The 20,221-nt window shown below is 41.1% G+C and overlaps 1 protein-coding gene across 2 annotated transcripts in view; it reads left to right on the top strand.

Moving 5' to 3' along the window:
- LOC122817654 (lipoprotein lipase-like) overlaps positions 1-20,221 on the top strand; it is a 201,966-nt gene that overhangs the window by 57,221 nt on the left and 124,524 nt on the right. For both annotated transcript variants that reach the window (XM_044090717.1, XM_044090716.1), the window contains exons 2-3: positions 18,414-18,610; positions 19,812-19,991. In XM_044090717.1, the coding sequence (XP_043946652.1) occupies positions 18,414-18,610; positions 19,812-19,991 (377 nt within the window). The remainder of the gene's footprint in view (positions 1-18,413; positions 18,611-19,811; positions 19,992-20,221) is intronic.

The raw sequence follows: 20,221 nt of genomic DNA, 5'->3' as shown, positions 1-20,221 counted from the left end.
TAGAGTGGGAGTTGTAAGGGCATAGCCAGCATGTTTTTAGGTGCGCTTTTAATAAAGTTTTGAAGTTGGTGCATGATGGTACGGAGGTAATTGTGGGTGGGAGTGAGTTCCATAATTTGGCTATGGCGCAAGAGAGTAGTGCTTCACCAGCAGAGTTATTGTCTTCAGTGATCTGCAAGTGATTTTTGTTGCTGGATCTTAGTGGTCTGGTGGTGCGATAGGGTTGGAGTAGATTCTGGAGGGATGGGACATTTAGTGGATGGTTTACTAGTTTGTGGGCGAGTGAGAGTTGATACCACTGAAGGAGGTGAGGGAGTTCAAGCCAGCCCAGTTCAGCAAGCGAGAGACAGCGGTGACTACGGTAGGATGCCCCTGTGGCGAATTTGGTGATTTTGTTGTAGCAGGTCTCTAGCTTGTTTAGATCACATTGCCTTAGGTTGGTATATACTGGAGAGGCATAAAGTAGGGTGGAGATAAGGTGGGAATTTGCTATTGAAATCTTTGCTGCTTTGGTGAGAAATTGTTTATTTCTGTATAATGCTCCTAGTTTTTTGTGGACTTTTTTATGGTTATGGATATGTGAATGTCAAAGTTTAGTTTATTGTCTATTTCCACTCCTAGCAATTAGGTGTGTTCAGTTGGGTATATAGTGGTGTTGTCTTTTGCTGTGATGTTAAAGTGAGAGTTGTTTTGAGTATGTTTGATGGGTTGGAAGATGAGTAGTTTAGTTTTGTTTGGGTTGAGTATTAATTGGGCATCGGATAACCATGTTTCAACAGAGGAAAAGGCTTCCTGTGTGACTTTTTGCAGTTTGGGTAGGGACTGGGCTGAGCAGATGATGGTTGAGTCATCTGCGTATTGGATGAGTGTGCCATGTTTGGTGGCAGAGGCTAGATTATTGGTGTAAACAGAGAAAAGTAGGGGTCCAAGGATGAATCCTTGGGGAACCCCTATGGAGACAGGTAGTTGGGGAGATATGTCATTCTGCCATACAACGGATTGTTGGCGGTCAGACAGGTAACTCTGAAACCAGTTGGTGACTGATTGTGAGAAGGATAGGTTATTGAGGACAGAGATAAGTTGTTTGTGTGGGACCATGTCAAATGCTTTAGATAGGTCTAGGAAAGTAGCAGAGGAGAGATAGCCATTGTTTTTATGCTGAAGGATAGTGTTAGTAAAGGAGAGTAAGGCAGTGGTGGTGCTATGGTTTGGTCAGAAACCATGCTGAGTACTGGAAAGGAGGTTGTTAGTAAGGAGGTAGTGTGAGACCTGAGAGTGTATGCATCTCTCTAGTATTTTGGAGAGTGGAGAGAGAATAGCTATGGGGCGGTAATTGGTTAGTTCTGCAGAGGGTCCGCCTTTGTGGAGGGGGCTTATATGTGAGACTTTCCACAATGTGGGAACGTAACTTTCTGACAGAGATCGGTTAATCAAGATGGATACTGGGTAGGCCAAAGCATCAACTGCGATTTGTAGGTATTCACTTGGGAGGTTGTCTGCTGCTAATTTCGTGGGTTTAAGTTTAGTTAAGAGTTTTTTTTATGTTGGAGGTAGGTACAGGAGAAAAAGAGAAGGCAGTGGGGAGATTACTAGTTGAAGGTGTGGGTTGGAGGGGAGGGGGGGTTGTGTTGTTTAGCTAGTGATAGTATGGTTTGGGTGAAGTGTGTGTTGAATGAGGTAGCAATATTTTCTGAGGAGTGAGGGATGTTAGGAGGAGGGGTACTGACTTTACCTGGGTGGAGGATGGAGTTTATGGAGGACCAGAATTGTTTGGGGTTGTGTTGTGAGGAGTCTAGGGCAGACTGGTAGTATTGGAATTTGTCCCGTTTTATTAGCTTTTTGACTCTATTGCGTAGTTCTAGGAATTTCTGTCTAGCTGCGGGGGTTTTGGTTTTGCGCCAGTGCTCCTAGGCTTTATCCTTGTTTTTCATTTCTGACTTAGTGGTTTTCTGTAGCCATGGGGAGGGTTGTGCTTTGGTTCTGGAAAATCTTATGGGGGCATGGTAATTAAGGATGTTCAGGAAGTTAGTATTAAAAAATTCAACTGCGTCATCTAGACTGAGGTACTTTAGAGCATGTCAGTTACATTCTTTGAGGGATGAGATGAATGTGAGTGGGTTAAAGTTTATTTTTTTACGTATTTGACGATAGATGACAGGTTTAGCTTGGTACAGGTATTTTTTGAGTAGGAATGTTGGGGAGTGATCACTGAGGCTATCTGATAAGCAGCCTGTTATATATGACTGGGGGTTCTTACTGATTAATATCCAATCCAGGGTAGTGTGCTTGCTGGAGTTTTTATTTATCCTTGTTGGTGACTGGACTAGTTGGGTGAAGCCATGAACGTGTACATGATGGGTTGGATTGTTGCCAGAACAGGATTGCCAGTCAATATTGAAATCACCTAAGATGATAGTTTCTTGGGGGAGATGGTGGGTAGACCAGCTGAGGAGGTTTTCTAGTGGAGGGATGTTTTGGCCAGGTGGGAAGTAGCATCCAGTTATGTTGATGGTTTTGTTTTGGTTAATTTTGAGGTTGGTATATATTATTTTTTCATTGCCTATTTGTGGAGCTGATGATTTTAAGATCTGGATGTTTAGATGCTGTTTAAATATTATAGCTACACCACCTCCTTTTTTGTTTAGCCGGTCTACTCTTAGTATGCCGTAACCTGTAGGGAGTATTTGCTCACTGATAATGTGAGGTTTTAGCCAGGTTTCTGTCAGGATGACTATATCTGGGGAGTATAAGTCTATGGTGGCATGGAGTTCATGGACTTTGTTGGATATACTTCTAATATTTAAACTTAGTAGCAGGAAGTCACTTTGCTTTCTGTTGGCTGTAATATGGGAGAAGTTGTGGTTTCTAGTCTGATTGAGGATTGGAGTTGGAGAAGGTAGGGCCAGGGTTGGGGTGGATGTCTCCACTTAGGGCTAGTTTTGATATGCATGAGATTATTGGTTTTCTCAGTTTTTGAATGTGTTTGTTTATAAGGGAATCTTTATGATTGTGCTATGTGGGTAATAGGTATGGTGGAAGGGTTACTATGTTAAGTTGTAGGGATGCTTTACGTTTGAGTAATATAGTTGGTAGAATATGTGGGGGGTGCATAGGGATGGTCCTTGAGCTGGTGGGAGGGGAGCTGAGTATGGGTGAGACATGAGTGGTGGTGTGAGTAGTAGTACAGTGGTAGTGGTTGAGTGGGGGAATGATGGAGCTTAGGTAGGATGTAAGATATGCAAGGAGAGTGCATGCAGTGAGCAAAGGAAAGGTATGCTTGTACATGTCAGTTGAGGAGGTGTGATAGTAGAGGGAATATGGAGGAGGTAGTGTTGGGTTAGCGCTGTGGTTGGCTATTGGAAAGATGGGAGGGGTTTGAGTGCAATAAAGGTGGGACCGCTGGGGGCGGGAGGTAATAGGGGGCAGGGTGGGGAGCGTAGCAGGTAGAGACCCTGTTAGGTTCTTGTATGAGGGCGATCACAAAGCAAGACAAGTATGTGTTAAGAAACAATCACAATTGACCAAGGACTGCTCTGAAACTGTAAGTCTTGTCTTAATTTCTCAGGTGGAAAACCAGAATAACCTTGTATCAGTAGGCTACTGTGGTCATAGTTTAAATAAACAAACACACAGTATTGATCAGTTATGGATACTATTTGCTAACAGAAGGGAATAAGAGAAAGTGGAAGATGTGTGTGTGTGTGTGTGTGTGTGTGTGTGTGTGTGTGTGTGTGTGTGTGTGGGGGTCTGCTTACAGCCAAAGCACAGTGCTCTCCAGGGAAATGAAGAAGATTGGCTCAAACAGTTAGACACATACTCAAAGTTAACTGTAGCTGTTTGCAGACAGTTCAGACCCGGACTGCACTTTTCATATATGAATGTTAAAGGTGGTACCGCAGTTGAATACTTTAGAGTGGTGTTAGGTCTAGAAAAGAAGAGTACAGAGAGGAGTAAGCACTTTTGAGATGGTAAATATATATTATAAAGATTATAAAAAACACACTGAGCAAATAGCTAACGCATGCAGGACAATGTCTTGAATCAACTACTTAGTATATGGGGATACTGAGCCAATTGGAAGAACATTAGAAAACAAAAACCCAGACAGTTATGCAGCCACAGATAAAAATATAGCGAACAGCAATCTGTCGTGGTTCTCTAATGTGATTCTATCCACCAGTAACAGCACAATTATATAGAAATAATTAGACACCAGTATGAGCTGTCTACACACAACACAATTACATGAATAACATTAGTGAACAAGGTGCAGCTATGCAAATAGACCATACATACTATTATACTAGAAACAACTTGGTGCATGCCATAGTAACATCAATAATAAAGCATAAAACATATTAGATGTCTAACACAATTCAACATAAACATATACAGTTGTAAAATGTCTAATACAATTCAACATAAATAGGCATTTACAGTTGTAAAACACTTACTGGAGAGACACTGAGCCTTCATGGGGCCTGTAGCAGAGTGGATTGTAGTTTTACAAATGGTGCCTGCCACAGGTAATATTTATTAACTCTGGGATTGTCTTAAGGTAATAAACAGGGAAGGGGAGGGAAGAACAAGGGTGTGAGCAGGCAGTTTTGTACTGCTGCTAATGAGCCAAAGCAAGACAAGTATGTGTTAAGAAACAATCACAATTGACCAAGGACCATATATATATATATATATATATAGTTTGGGTATATATTGTGTTCTCAAAAGAGTTCTTCATTATAGTTGTAAGTATCCATTTATGTGGTTTAAAATGTATAAAATAGGTGTACCCCCAAATGTGGGGGGCTGTGCCCTCACAACCCCCCTTACTATATATACTATCTCCAGGATCACACAACAATGAGGAAAAGGGCATATACCTTTCAACGAAATGAGTTTCAGTCAAGTGAGGTTTCAATCAAGTGAAGTAGACCCATATATTATATATATATATATTTATATATATATATATATATATATATATATATATATTTATATATGTGTGTGTGTGTATCATTAGCCATTATACTGCCTGCCAGTCTTTCATCTCCTAAACGTGTGGCAGTGTTTGTGACAAGTTGGAGAATGTATGAAACAAACACACAAGAATTAAGTGTTTAAGATTTTTGTTCACTATGAAACACCATAAATGATTATGTATTTATGTTTCTAAACTTTGTTGTACAGTATGGAAAAATTAGTTTGTACCTGTAGTGCAGAAGGTTTTTGAGAGGCAAAATGATTCAAGTAGTGGATTATGTGTCCCTTCTGAGAACTGTGTATACAAGGCAAATCCTTAGAATAATTTAAATGCAGTAATATACAACAGTCATAACAGAATAATGTAGCAAGGTGTGCAAAAGGATTTTATGTATTTTCTAAAGTGAAACATTCCTGCTAGCTTGCGGAAGCAAAACAAAATGCTAGAGGGCTTATTCCAACATGTAAATTGCCTTGTGATTGCTGTACTTAATAGAAGCAGTCCGTATATAAGTTAGAATGTTGACAGGCTGTCATATGTGAGCATGCCATCAGAGATAGACTGGTTAAGCATTCAGTTTTATTCAGTTGACATCTGGTTGAAACTGCTCTTTACTAGAAGGAGGGCTCTTTTGCAGAAGCTGTCACGTGTCCTGCTGAGCATGAGTGCAGTTTATAAATGGTGAGAGATGTTTTCTTTGCTGTGTTGTAATATACGGTCCGTCCTTTACAGTGAACATGGAGATTGTTTAATTGTTTAATTTGATGACACTCTGCTGTTAGTACACAGGAAAAGAAATATCTGCTTTGCTTGAAGTTACAAGTAAAATTGCATTGTTTCCAGTCTTTTGGGCAAAGCCACACTGTTTCTGCTTTTTTTGCTAAATTTAATGTTGTAGTATTCAAAAATGTGTCTCTTCACATTTTAATAGCTTTGAAATTGACATTCTTTGAGTGTTGCAATGTTTGTTAGGCAATTTACTGTGGTAGTTGTCCATTTTCCCTGTTTGCAGTTCATCACCTAGAAGAAACCTGGGTGTATGGTGGGATAGCTGGATGAATACACTTAAGCTGTTATTCGCTCACCTGCTGCCATAAATAGGAAACACTCTATGAGATAAGCAGAAGTTATATACTGGTACCAGATCACATTCTTCAGACGGCTTTGACCTGCATGCAGATTCCATTTCCATGTCTATGCTTGTTTGGTGACACTTCATTGGTGCATTTAGACTACATCCATTTACAACTGGAAGTCTCACTTTATAGTACAGTGACATCAAATTCAAGTCCTTAAAACAAACTATGTAGAATAAAACTGCTAACTTACGGAAACACAAATCTACAAATACAGTTTGTTAAAGTGAGGCAAAATTACCTAACAGATAAAATTATGAAAAACGTTAATAAAATTAATGGAAAGATAAAACTGGAGAGATATTTAAAAGGCTAACTGGGGAAGAAGTGATCCTTTAAGGACTTTCTGAAAGCAGTTGGTATCAGGGATTTCCAGAGTCACAAGGCAGTCTATTCTAAACGTCAGAGGCCTGCAGCCAAGGAACCCTTGGTAACTATAGAGTGGCCCCGAAGAGGGAGTTGCTTACATTATAAGGTGCCAAACCCTATTTCATTAGATGGGATCCATGCTGTGAGGATCCACATAACCCCCACCAGAATCGTGCATCTAATATGAGACTGTACACGGAAGTTGTGAAGGTTTTGAAGCAGCATTTTGTGCTTGTAAGGTACGTTAAAACAAGGGGAACAAGTAGCTTAATTTTTTTGGTTGTAACAGATAGCTTTTTATAACTGTAGGTTTTGGGTGGTATTATCATTTAATGAAGGATGTAGTAAATTGGTGTAATTTCTGTCTGGAAAACAACAGTTTGTGCACTTTATAAGTCAATTTCTTTGAACCTAATTTCATTTCACTCTGATATTTACAGTGTTTTTAGGACATTTTCCAGTTTTCTATGATTTAGTTGCAGTTAACAGTGGGACTGAAACCACATTCTCCCTAGTTTATTTAATATTGAATGAATTTGAAGATCATTTTACCTAACAAATTGTTTTTGTTGCTTTTTTTCCATTAAATTGATGGCATCTACTTGTCACAACTTAAGGGATGACTGTTTGATGACATTTTTGAAGGAATGTAATACTGTAATTAGTTCATAAAGCAAGAAAGTTTAACATTTGCTGAAACCAGAGGAAATATGTACTGAAAAACGGAAACATTTGTACAAGGTTGTACACTTACTTTTTTTTATCCATGTGTTTAAAAGGGTCAGTCCGCTGGACAGAAGTGTCCATTTTTAGAGGAGACTTCAGACCACTATCGTCAGTATGAATTCCACTTGGCTAATGTGGGTCCTTCCAAATCTTTAATCATTTAAATAAAACATTTGGACCACAAGCACATTATGACTGCAACTCGCAAATAATTTTTTATATGGCCACTTGTGATAGCTTCAAGGCTTTTTACATAGTGCAAATGTTTGTCAAGCTTTCACAGAGGATTTACAAATATTACCTTGTTGTAAACCTTAAGATCTGTACAGATGCCTTCTATAGGTATTTCACAGATGTCAAGAAATTCACCTTGAAAGTGATTCTTACTATGCACGTAAAGAGCACATAATTCACTATCGAGGTGAATCTTCACATCCATGTTGAGATCTGATCATAATTCTTTGTAGTGCATGAAGCTTTATCTGATCTGTGTATAAAGCATTTGGTACTCGCAGACGGTAGCGTAATTCTCAAATTCTTTGGTTAAGAATTCACTGCTAACCCAAAAAGTAACGGAGAGCAAAGGACGAAAATCAGGGGACAGTTTTAAATATTACTCTAATCCACTTAAAAATGTAATAAAGCAACAGAGTTTGCATAAACATGCATTTCCTAAACAATATGAAGTATAAAACTTTGTTATTACTATTATCTGACTGTAATACATAGTGATTTTTCCATAAGATCAAACATTTTATGAGAGAGGGCAAAATTATGAGTCAAATCAGGGATGATGTTCTTCATGTTTCACTGTTGCAATCCTGACTATTGGGATTTCCTGCCCTGAAAGCCCTTGATTGGCCCAACTACCAAAGAAAAATCTTTCTGGCTCCCAGGCTGGCAGACGCTCAGATATAAAGGTAGCCAGTCTGGTTTAGAACACCAGTGTTTTCTTGCCATGGAAGATCTGAAGCACCGTAGCAACATTCAAGTGCATCGGTTGGTCCATGCCAGAGAGAAGTGCCATCAGATAGATAAGTACCCCATTGGAGAACTTTTCCTTTTCTTGCTCATATCAGATAAAGTCAATAATTGTCTCCATTGCGGTAAGCAGATCCCACGCAGAGACATTCACTCCCTTTGTGTTACTTGACTAGGCCCGGATCATGGCGTTGCTAACTGTTACTTTTGTGTGAGTTTTAATACTAGAACGGTCAGATGTGGGACTGAATTTCTTGCAAAGTTTCTTAACAAACAATCTGTTCAACCATTGTTTATGGTGTTTGTTAGTCATACCAAATTTTATCAGCCTAAGCACAAGGAAGATAAGAAACAGAAGCGCAGGCTTTCAGACGACAATCCAGCTCCATCTGACTCTTCTTCCAGGCTTGTAGTTCTTGAACAATGTGAGGTCCCATAGCCCCCTTCACTTCCAGAACTGATGACTCAAGCCTCTGTCAAGACCCTTTCAGACTCTGACACTCCATTTTCCCATCCACTTCTACACAAGCCTTCGACAATGGCTCATTGTTTGGGTCCAGGACTGCTCAGCAGGCCCTTGGCTTCCAAAGAGCATACACTGCCCGGAGACTCTACAATGAGCCATCATCCCACTCCAGCTCTGGTGCATTTTCATCACCCCCGAGAGACAAGCATGAGGGCATCAGACACTCCTAGGCCTCAGGCCTTAGCCACTCGTAGGAGGCCTTCTGTACCCGGGTCTGCAGTTAGCCCTTCTGGCTCAGCTCCACAGGGTTCTCAGTAGGACCTTATCAGACTGGCAGCAGATCTTTTTCTTGTCAGGTCTAGACAAACTGTTTCCACTGGTAAAAGGAAAAGGGATGAACCTTCAGAAATTTATCAGGATGCCCCCATGTCTGGGGAGGACTCAGACTCAGAAGACTCTGGATCTGAAGAAGGCCATTCATACACTTCCTACGAGGACTCTGACTCTGAAGCGATCCTCCCTTCTGCCTCCCCACCAGAGGATTCCACCTTTGGGGAGACTGTCCATGACACGGGACAGCATTTCCAATGGGAGGCTCAGGATTACCCATGGGCTAAGAAGAGGGTTAGGGTGGATGTACTGGAACATAAGCCTTTGACTATCACTCCAACTCTGGAAGTGGTGTATAATGTCTTCCAGGAATCTTCTCTTAAACCAGACTCTCTACTCCCTGCCCCTCAAAAACCGAATGGGTTTTACCATGTTCAGTAATCCCACAAATTACTCTACAAGAACCCCTCTGCTGACCCTGAAGTGATCATGCCAGGACCTAAGGGAGCCAGAGCCAGTTCTTCCAGAAATCCTCTTCTTACAGATAGAGAGAGCAGAGCCCTTGACAGGTTGAGCAAGAAGGTCTATACCTCTGCCACACTCACTATGAGGGTCCTCAACTGACAGTTTCATATGATTAAGTCCCAGCAGACCGTCCCTGACCAACTTAAACAGAAGGTGTCTGCCCTGGAGGACAAAAACCTTTCCAAGGAATTGTCAGAACTCTGTCATGCTAGTGCACAGGTAACTAAGCATTCTGTGCACTTGTGGATATGATGCCATGGAAGCATCTTACAGAGCTGCTACTACTGGGTTAATGATTAGAAGACATGCTTGTCTCTGAGAACAAGCCCTTCCAAACTATGTTAAATCTAATCTTTTAGATGCCCCCCTTGACAAGAATGTCATTTTTAGCCCAAAAGCAGAAGAAGTGGATGGAGAACAAAGCCAAGTCTAATCAAATAGTGAAAGATTTCCTCCTGGTGCAGCACCCCAGGCTCGGTAGAAATTTCCCTGCTAAACATTGGTCCTTTCCCCTCCTGCCTAGAAGTAGCCAGAGGAAACCTCAAAAGGGAAAGACCACATAGGCAGAGGCAACTTCTGCAAAAAGGCAGACAGTGAACCTCTGAAACCTCAATACAAGGAAGTTCTAGACCCCAAGCCACTCCCCGGGACTCACAATGACTCAGCCACCATACTTGGACCCTAATTACCTTAAACAAGTGGGTTCTACACATTATTGCAAATGGCTACAAGCTCACTTTCAAAGAGGAATTAACATCCTCAGGTTTTCCAGATGTCCCCCTAAATCAAATGACAGAGGTCCTGGTTCAAATACAAAAGTTTTGTGTGCAAGGAGCAGTAGAGCCGGTCCCTCCTCCTCAGCAGGGAATAGGACTCTATTCCAAAGTATTCCTAGTCCCCAGGAAAGAAGGCTCTTGGCGCCCTATCCTGGACCTGTCAAAACTCAACCAGTTTCTCTTTGTACCCACATTTAAAATGTTTACTCGTCAAAAGCTCCTTCCCATGCTGTCTCCGCAGGCCTTCATGGTCTGTCTAGACCTAAAGGATGTCTACATTCACATTCCTACTCAGGAATCACACAGAAAGTTCCTTTGCTTCAGGGCAGGATCAAATCATCATCAGTTTTCTGCTCTGCCCTTTGGCTCATCTACTGCATCAAGAGTGTTCACAAAGTGCCTGGCTCCAGTAATAGCTTTCTGCAGGACCAAGGGAATACAAATCTGTCTCTACCTGGACAACTGCCTTGTACAGTCAACAGATCCCTCAAAACTACTCTAGAATCTCAAATTCACCCAGAACCTCCTGTCGTCTCTGGGTTTCACATTGAACCCACAGAAGTCCATCATTTCACCAACCCAAAGGGTTGTTTCCTGGGGGCCCTCCTGGACACCACTATCCAGATGGCTTCCCCCCCCCAGAAATGTGCTTTCTAACATATTACTTCCAAAGGATCCAAATGAGGGATCAGATTTCAGCAAGGAATTCTTAAGAGCCCTGGAGTACACGGCTTCATGCATCCTTATGCTCCCCTTGCCAAACTGAATATGAGGAAGCTACAATGGTACCTCAGGAACATATGGTGCCAGAACTTCCAACCACTAGATCAGAAATACCTCTCATTCCCTCCCTCAAACTGGAGTTTGCATTGTGGGCACAGACTTGCACTCACAACCCAGGCCTCCCTTTCATGCTCAGTCCTCAGGGACAGACCCAACTAACAGATGCCTCAGAGACAGCCTGGGAGGCTCACCTCCACAGTCTACAAACCCATGGGAAGTGGGAAATCGACATCAGAAACAGGCACATCAATTTGAAAGAACTCATGGCTGTACAAACATGCCTAATAGCCTTCAAAGAAAAATGGACACCAGGCTTCCTGCTAGTAAAGGCAGACAACACCACAGTAATGTGGTACACTAACAGACAGGGAGGAACATTCCTACCCCATGTGCCATCTAGCATTGCAAATCTGGGAAACGGCACACTCCCTGGGGCTGCATCTCATGGCACAGTACCTACCAAGACTTCAGAATGTTCTAGCTGACCATCTCAGCAAGAATCTTATAGACCCTCATGAGTGGCACCTCTACATGGAGATTTTCTAGACTGTAACCCAGTCCTAGGAGGGGGTCCCTCAGGTGGATATCTTTGCAGCCAAACAGAACACACAATTGCAAAAATTCTTCACCAGGATCAAACAGGAGATGGCCTGGACAACAGATGCCTTCTCCTTCTCATGGATCCAACTATTAATTTATGCATTTCCCCCATAGCCCTAATTCCTCAGCTCCTGCTTAAGATAAGGGAGAAGGGCCCAAAAGCAGTACTGGTACCCCCAGACTGGCCCAGACAACATTGGTACCCTCTCTCCCTCCACCTCTCCAACCAGGCACACTGGATTCTGCCTCAGAGGGTGGACCTTTTCACTCAAAATGAAGGAAGGGTTTTTCAATCCAACCTGCTGACCCTTAGTTTGGCAGCATGGGTGACCCACAATAGCCTACACAGATGCCACCCTACGTAAACAGGTGCTAGAAATCCTCAGGGAGTCCAGAAGACCTAGCACTAGGAAATCCTACGAAGTCAAATGAAAAGGTTCTGTATTTGGTGCAAAGACCACCACCTAGAACCACAGTCGGTGCACATTGCCAACATCCTGGAATACCTGACTTCACTGCTAAATCAGGGGCTTTCATACTCTTCAATTAAAATCCATTCTTCTGCCATTTCTGATTATGTAGCTTCACACACACACACACCTATCTTTCCCCACCTACTCTTACTACAGTTTCTCAGGGGAGGGTCATACTCATTAGGCCTCTCAGAAGGAAGCCTTTTCCTCCATGGGACCTGAACTTTGTTTTAGAAAAATTAACTTGACCTCCCTTTGAACCAGCAGCATCTGTTGACCTCAAGTGCTAGGAGTGTTTCTGAACTTCAGGCCCTCATGGCAGTTGGACCCTTTCTTATTTTTCACAAGGATAGGGTTTTTTTTAGAACCAACCCATCCTTCATGCCCAAGTTGATCTCTGACTCTGCCCTGAATCAGGCCAGCCATCTACCAACCTTCTTTCCCAATCCTCAAAATAAAGGGGATAGAATTCTGCATTCCTTGGATGTTCAGAGACGTCTGCATTTTACCTAGATTGGATGAAAACTTTGAGGAAAACTGAGAAGCTTTTCATTACCTTTGCCCCTGGTGCAGAAGGCAAACAAACCTCCAAGCAAACTATTTCCAAATGGATCTCCCATTGTATCTCCTTTTGCTATAGCTTTCATGGCAAGGTACCCCCAGTTGGGATTAGATCTCACTGAACAAGGGCTACTGCTACTTCTGCTGCCCATCAAGGACATTTTGGAGTCAGCGACCTGGTCCTTGGTGCATACCTTCACGAAACAATACCATTTAACATCCTTCTATAGAGCAGGGTTTGCCACTGCTATAAACTTTCTAGTAGTCAGGACTGCAACAGTGAAACACGAAGAACATAGTACAGTTGTGTACACTTACCATAAATGTAGATGTTCGAGTGTGTTCACGGTTGCAGTCTTATTTCCCACCCCCTTAGCCTACAAATAGGCACCTTCTAGCCGTACAACTCAGCCAAGGGACCCTTCCTTGGCCTCTCCTCCTCTGCCAGGATATCCTTTGGGATAGGTCTGGTCTTCTCAGGGCTCCTCTTATTTGGGGGTGGCAGTAAAAGACTGGTGTTGTGAAGCAGGCTGGCTACCTTTTATACCCGAGTGTACTGATCTAGGTCTGATCATCCACCAGCCTGGGGAACCAGAAAGATTTTTCTCTAGTAGTCGGGCCGACCAAGGGCTTTCAGGGCAGGAAATCCCAATCTCCAGGACTGCAACAGTGAATACACTCGAACATCTACATTTATGGTAAGTGTACAACTGTACTTTCTGCTTAATCAGTGAGGTTGAGAGAGATAGGCAGAAACAGTGTTCCTCTTGCTGAAAATAACACAGCTTTTAAAATTTGTTAGATACTTTGTTCTGTCACATTTCAGTGTAACAGTGTGAAGTTCTAACAGCTTTATAAAGCAGTTTTACCTTGTGCTGCTCTGCCTGTTGGCTCTGTCCACTGTTGGTCCTCTGTGAGAAACATGGTATTAACGGTGCTTAGCATGTAATCACCCCTAAGTGCTGTTAAGTTTGTTTTTCATGCCAGAGAAGTGCTTAACAAGTTTCTTTTTCCTGATTTTGGAGCATAATTACAGCATTCCATGTGCTACAAGTGACTTGTGATCAGAGAGGCTCGATCGTAATCGTTTGTAGTACGTGTTTTAACAGCATACTTGGACTTCATGAACCAAGATGCAACATGGCATGAAGAGAACGAATTTGAAATGAGAATAATGAAGACTCTGTGGCCATTTTGAAAGTAAATAGCCCTCAAACATGATATAGTTTTTATGTTAACGAGGATAAAGGTCTACAAAAAACATGCCATCAGGTATACAAGATACTGAAGATGCAGTGCATTGTTTGCTATATTCTGTACCTTATCCTGTTTTATATTAGAGATGGACATTGTTGTGTTGTACATTGAAAGGTCTGAAATTGATTTCCTAATAGGACAAGGTCAATAGCAACAAATAAGGCCATTGCAGTGGAGTGGCGGGTAAAGAATGAAAACTGTAGTGATTAACGCAGTGGTAAACATTCAGGGTACAGCGGATTCAAGCATCATATTTTTAATTTTTTTTCATAGAAGGTATAACCTCTGTGATTTGTGCTTCTGAATGATGAAGTAACTAGACAAGTTTCAGGGTGTGGAGTATGGACGGACTGTGGATTAATAACACTATATTAGCAGTTGCATCTGTATTGTTTTATGATGACAAAGTTAGGAACTCTGTTACCAAGGAACAGGATCTAATGTGATGAAGGGAATTAAAAGCTGACCAGGACCTAGCTAACAGATGGTAGTGGCAGCAGGCTGAACCTAATTTAAAAGTATGGAACTGACTTACAGGGCAGCATCGGTCTCAGTAGCATGTTGCATAGATATGTTGTGATTATCAACTTTCCTTCAATTAATGTTTTGTCTTTTGGCTTTTTCCCGGTAATGGGTCTCCACAGTGGAACTCCGGTCCACTAATGATTGGCAGTAGATTTATTTTTTTTTTTTTACGAAACATCGAAGTGCCAGCTCAATGCCCAACCTTCAACGAAGGCACACCCATTTACGCACGCGTGTCTTTCGAACGCTACCCAACCATGGGGAGGGCATGCAGACCTCACACAGAAGGCACTCCCAAACCAAGCCGAGAATCGAACGGGAGAACCTCTTGCTATGAGGTAACAACGCTACCGCCGTACCACCGCGGCATAACTTTCCTTCAATTAATATGGCCAGAAAAAGCCTCCTGTAAAGCACCAAATGCAACTTGACCTGATGTCATATGTGAGGACAGATCACTTTGGTGCTGTAAAAGACCTTGACCTGATATGGTACAAGGACAGATGCATTTATTATTGTACTCCTGCATTTATATTGATCCTGATATAATATGAGGACAAATACCTTTTGTTCTGATACAGAAGATCTTGACATGTTTGGTGTGATGACACACCACTTTGGTGTTGTATAGGAGATCTTGTCCTGATTTGAAGACACATTCTTTTAGTGCTATGTAGGAGACCTTGACCTAATGTGGTGTGAGGATAGAACTCTTTTTGGTGTTGTAGAAGAGATTGTGACCTGATGCAATGTGAGAAAACATCCCTTTTGTGATGCAGAGGAGACTATGTCCTGAAATGGCTTGAGAACAGATCCCTTAGTGTACCGTAAAAGAGACCTTCACCTGATGCAGTGTGAGGGCAGATCCCTTTGATATAGAGAAGACCCTGAACTGAAATGGCAGAAGTACAATTCCCTTTGGTGCTATAAAGGGAGACCTTGATGTGGTATGGAATGAGGACAGATCACTTTGTTACTGTACATGGTCTGTGGACCGATTTCTTTGGTGCTTTACAGGAGACTTTGCCTTAGTGTGGTCTGAGAAAAGATCCCTCTCATATGGAACAAGAGATCTTGCTCTGTTGTGGTATGAGGACAGATCCCTTTCATACTGTACAAGAGAATTTGACCTGTTGTGGGATGAGGACAGATCCTTTTGGTACTGTACAGGAGATCTTAACCTATTGTGCTTTGAAGACAGATCCATTTAGTACTGTACAGGAGAGTTTGACCTGTAGTGTTATGAGAACAAATTTCTTTGATACGGCACAGGAGAGTCTGACCTGTTGTGGTATGAGAGCAGATCCCTTTGGTATTGCACAGGAGAGTTTGACCAGTTGTGGAATGAGAACAGATCCCTTTGATACTGCATAAGAGAGTAAGAAAGTTTGACCTGTTGTGGTATGAGGACAGATCCCTTTGGTACTGAACAGGAGAGTGACCTATTGTGGTATGAGAACAGATCCTTTTGATACTCTTCAGGATTCACTGACCAGACCTTATGTGACAAGTCAGCGTATCTGTATATCTTTATTTAATATTTGTTGACTGGGAAAGTCCGACTACGACAGAGCACATTTTAGCAGAGACCTGTCGAGAAACACTTCAGATGCACGTCTGTGGAATGTGGAAGGAAACCAGAGTACCCGGAGGAAACCCATGCAAATGCAGGGAGGACACGCAGACTCCACACAGAAGGCACCCCATCCGAGAATCGAACAGGAGAACCTGTTGCTGTGAGGTGACAACTTTAACAGCTGTACCTCTGTGCCGCTCTTAGTGGCTGCATAACTATAGTATTTCACAAGTAATGCAGTGTGAGGACAGATCTATTTGATTTTTTGTACAGGAGACCATAATCTGATTTGATACAAGGACACATCTTATTAGTACTATACAGGAGACTTCTTCCTGAAGTGGTGTGAGAAGAGATCTTTTTGATGCTGTATAGGAGGCCTTGGCCTGATGCGGTCTGAGACAACACCTTTGCTTTTTTAGAGGAGACAATGACCTGATGAATTGTGAGGAACAGACCCCTTTCCTGCTGATGTATCTTGACCTGCACTGAAACAGAAATTTAGACTTTTATCTGAATTTTTTTTTCAACCTGGATAGTTCTGTAGTCACTAACACAGGCCAACAAAAAAATCCACAGAATCATCATTTCTGAACTAAATAGCCTCCATGTTTACCATCAAGAGTCTTGGCTAGTTTTATGTAGATCCATCCATCCTCAGCCCCCTTTTCCCATTTTTGCACATGGGGTGGGGGTGCCACTTTAACAGTGACAATCACCTTGAGCCAAGGTTTACACATGCAGATAGTACCTGTAAAATAAAAGATGCTAATTGTTATTTGAAGACTGCAGTTTTTCCTGAAACATTCTTGTACTGAATTTCTTGAGTAACTTAACTGAAATAGGTCTAAGACTTCCATGTTCCTGTTCCAAGACCAAGAATTGTTAAGCTCCTTTGCTAGAAAAAAAAAAACGTATTAAAATGTGAGATAGTCACTCATGGGCTGTAGGATTAAAAGCATCCTTTCCAGCCATTACAGGGGAGAGATACTTTCCAAATCTATTTTAAGTAGCCGAACAGCATTTGGAAGAAAGGAAATTGTCAGTTTTGCCTAACAATATATTATGGCTTTTGTAAGATTTACATTTGACATTCCGGGTCGCACGGTTGTATTATAGAGCATAATCCAACCTTCATATTTTACATGAATATGCAGTGACACCAAGAGGCGTAGAATATGGATGCCTCTTTGGTTTGCTTTTTGCCTTCTTTGCATGGCTGTGATTGTCAGCTAATTTTGTTCTTCTGTAGAGCTTGGCATCAGGAACAAATTATAATACATCTCTTGGTCTACGCCAGGCATCAAGAACAAATGATAATATCTCTGGGTGTACGCTAGCTGTATGGTCATACCTGTTAAAGTACATATTCTTAGTCTGAGATGAGGTACCTATGGACTGCATGGTGTTTTCAGTAGTTCTGCCTCCATTCCCGCTATTACTGTGGTTGCTTTCTTCTTAAATAATGTATCCTGTACTTTGCGTGGCTGTGAATGCCAGTTAATTTTGTTCTTCAGCAGATCTTGGCATTAGGAGCACAGTATAATGCCTCTGGGTGTGCTCCAGGTTTACATCCTAACTATTTAAGTACAGATTCCCAGTCAGAGATGGGGATACTCCTAGACTGCATGATGTTTTCAGGGGTCCCCTACACATGATTAAAATTTAAAACTTCGACTTTGATATGGCCGAGACCATATGATTGAAGTTTTAAAACTATGAACGGTCTAAACGGAGATTTCTGTACAGCACTAAACGTGAAAATTTTCCTTTTCCTTGTTGTAGTGCGATCTCGAAGTTGGTATATTTAAATAGCAGTTGGTATGGGGGGACGCATGGGGGGGTTTGCCCCCTACAAAAACATTCAGGAATTTTTTTTTTGTTTTGTTTTACTTTTTTTTTTTTCAGATATTCGAACTTTTAAAATATGATCATATGGTCTCTGCTATATGAAAGTCGATGTTTTAAAAGTTTGATCTTCTGTAGTAGACTCGTTTTCACTAGTTCTACCTTCATTCCTGTTATTGCTGTAGTAATGGACCATTAATTCTGTTTTCCACTTTATGAACCATGGTGCCTGCTTTATCAATGCTGATCTTCTTTCACTCTTGTCTTAAAAAAATCTCAGTTGTCAGGTTCATCTTGAAGCGATTCCCAATCCCTTGATAGATATAAAAAACTGTGGTTAGTTATACATCCAGGTCATTAATGCTATGAACATACTTCAAGTAACAAACTTCTGTTTACTACATTCTTATGTTTGTAGTAACCCTTATCAGATGATATGTTGAATTTAACTGTTTTTGTTTTTGGGTTTTGCTAATTTGTTGCTTTTAATTATTTCTTAGACATAGACTTTACTGGTGAAACAAAGCAAGACACTGACCTGGAGGATTCTAACTTTGTTCACACAAGGTTTTCACTTCGAACTCAGTTGGACCCGGAGGAAGACATGTGTTACATTGTTCCAGGGCATGTCGAGTCACTTCATAAATGTAACTTTAATGTGACCACAAAAACCTTCCTAGTTATTCATGGCTGGACGGTAAGGTGTTCTTAAATGTTGTGGCATGCAGCTAGAGAAATAATTAAATGCTTGCACAATGCTTCACTTCTGTTATGTGATACTGGTCTATGCTCTGTGTGCTGGCTGAAATATTTTTTTTGTGTGTTTTAACTACAGAGATGTATTAGATAATTATGTGCAATACAGTTTTACATATCTGTAGTTGTACACTCACTCCAATTTTACAGTTAATTAAGCCATAGACTATTTTATTTGTTGTTTTTTCTTTTTGTTTTTGTTTCATTCTTTGTTTTGAACATGATTAACCTTTCTAGATTATAAATGAATGTGTACACCCAAGTTATCTTGTTTAAGTAATCTGAGCAAAGTACCGGTGAAACTAATTGTGTTAAGCCCTCTCTTTAGGAGCTTGCTTTTGATTCATGACTATTTGAGGAAACAAAATCTTGGTTTGCATTCTTCTTGTATATTTAACTAGAAATGGAAAAAGTGACAGTACGCTAAAACAGCAGTACAAACAACAGTGGACAATTATGTTAAACATATTTGAAGAATTAATTTAGAATGTCAGAATCTTTTGTATACTAGGTATTTATTTAATGTAGAAACAGTTGCCTTCAATTCATACCTATCAGGTCTTTTAGTATTTCTGTGCAGAGTTGACATTGCAGTCATTTTTTAAGAAATAATACATTTACAATTTCCATAAAATAGCAATAGAAACTCAACAGATCACCATTACAGTAAAGACACTTGATGTAGCTTAGAAGAAAAAACTGGGTCAGATATTATCCCTTTTGCTACAACTATGTTTTAAAAAGAAATAAATTGGAACATTTTACAGTATGTGGCATGTTGTCTGCAGGAGATTCCTGTTATTGCCAGCAGCCTCTTACAGTACAGTTATGTGAAAAGGTTTTTGGACTGGCTGCTACTGTTCATTGCCTTTGTCCTTAGTTGTGAAGTACAGTACCTGCTAATAGCATGATATGGAAATACAAGAAGGAAGTACTATGCATAAAGTAAGCTGCTTTGTTCTTTATTGCACATACATGAGAGGCCTAACATTGCAACACATGCATGGTATTTTACAGTTTAATCACTGGTGTTTTCGTTTTCCATGTCCATTGAATCCCTTGTGGCCATGGCTGTATGTTGAACAGATATGTAGCATCATATTGTTTAATTCACTTCATGTTCCTGGTTTCCATTTTTTTAGGTCAGTGGGATGTTTGAGAGCTGGATTCCTAAGCTGGTTAAAGCACTTTACCAGAAAGAGCACAATGCTAATGTTATTGTAGTCGACTGGCTTAATCGAGCCCATCAACATTACTCAACTGCTGCTGAAAATACTAAACTGGTGGGACAGGACATTGCTAAGTTTATCAACTGGTTAGAGGTAAAATATTGTGCCTTCTGCATGATGCTGTTAATTTGGTACTATTGCAGAACTGTAATGGACCAATAAAACTTCAAAACTATTGCTAACCCATGTGGGTAGGATATGAGTGCATGGGTGTGTGTTGGTAGGTGAGAGTGGTTCAGAACATAAACATAGTGGTACAGTTAGAAGCATAACGGAGCACTTGCAAAGGTACAGATAACCCTAAAATTCACAAAAGTACTCCC

Source organism: Protopterus annectens, chromosome 13.part0 (assembly GCF_019279795.1).
Source record: "Protopterus annectens isolate FY-2018-M chromosome 13.part0, PAN1.0, whole genome shotgun sequence".
Lineage (NCBI taxonomy): Eukaryota > Metazoa > Chordata > Ceratodontiformes > Protopteridae > Protopterus > Protopterus annectens.
This window is presented reverse-complemented; position numbering and strand designations above follow the sequence as displayed.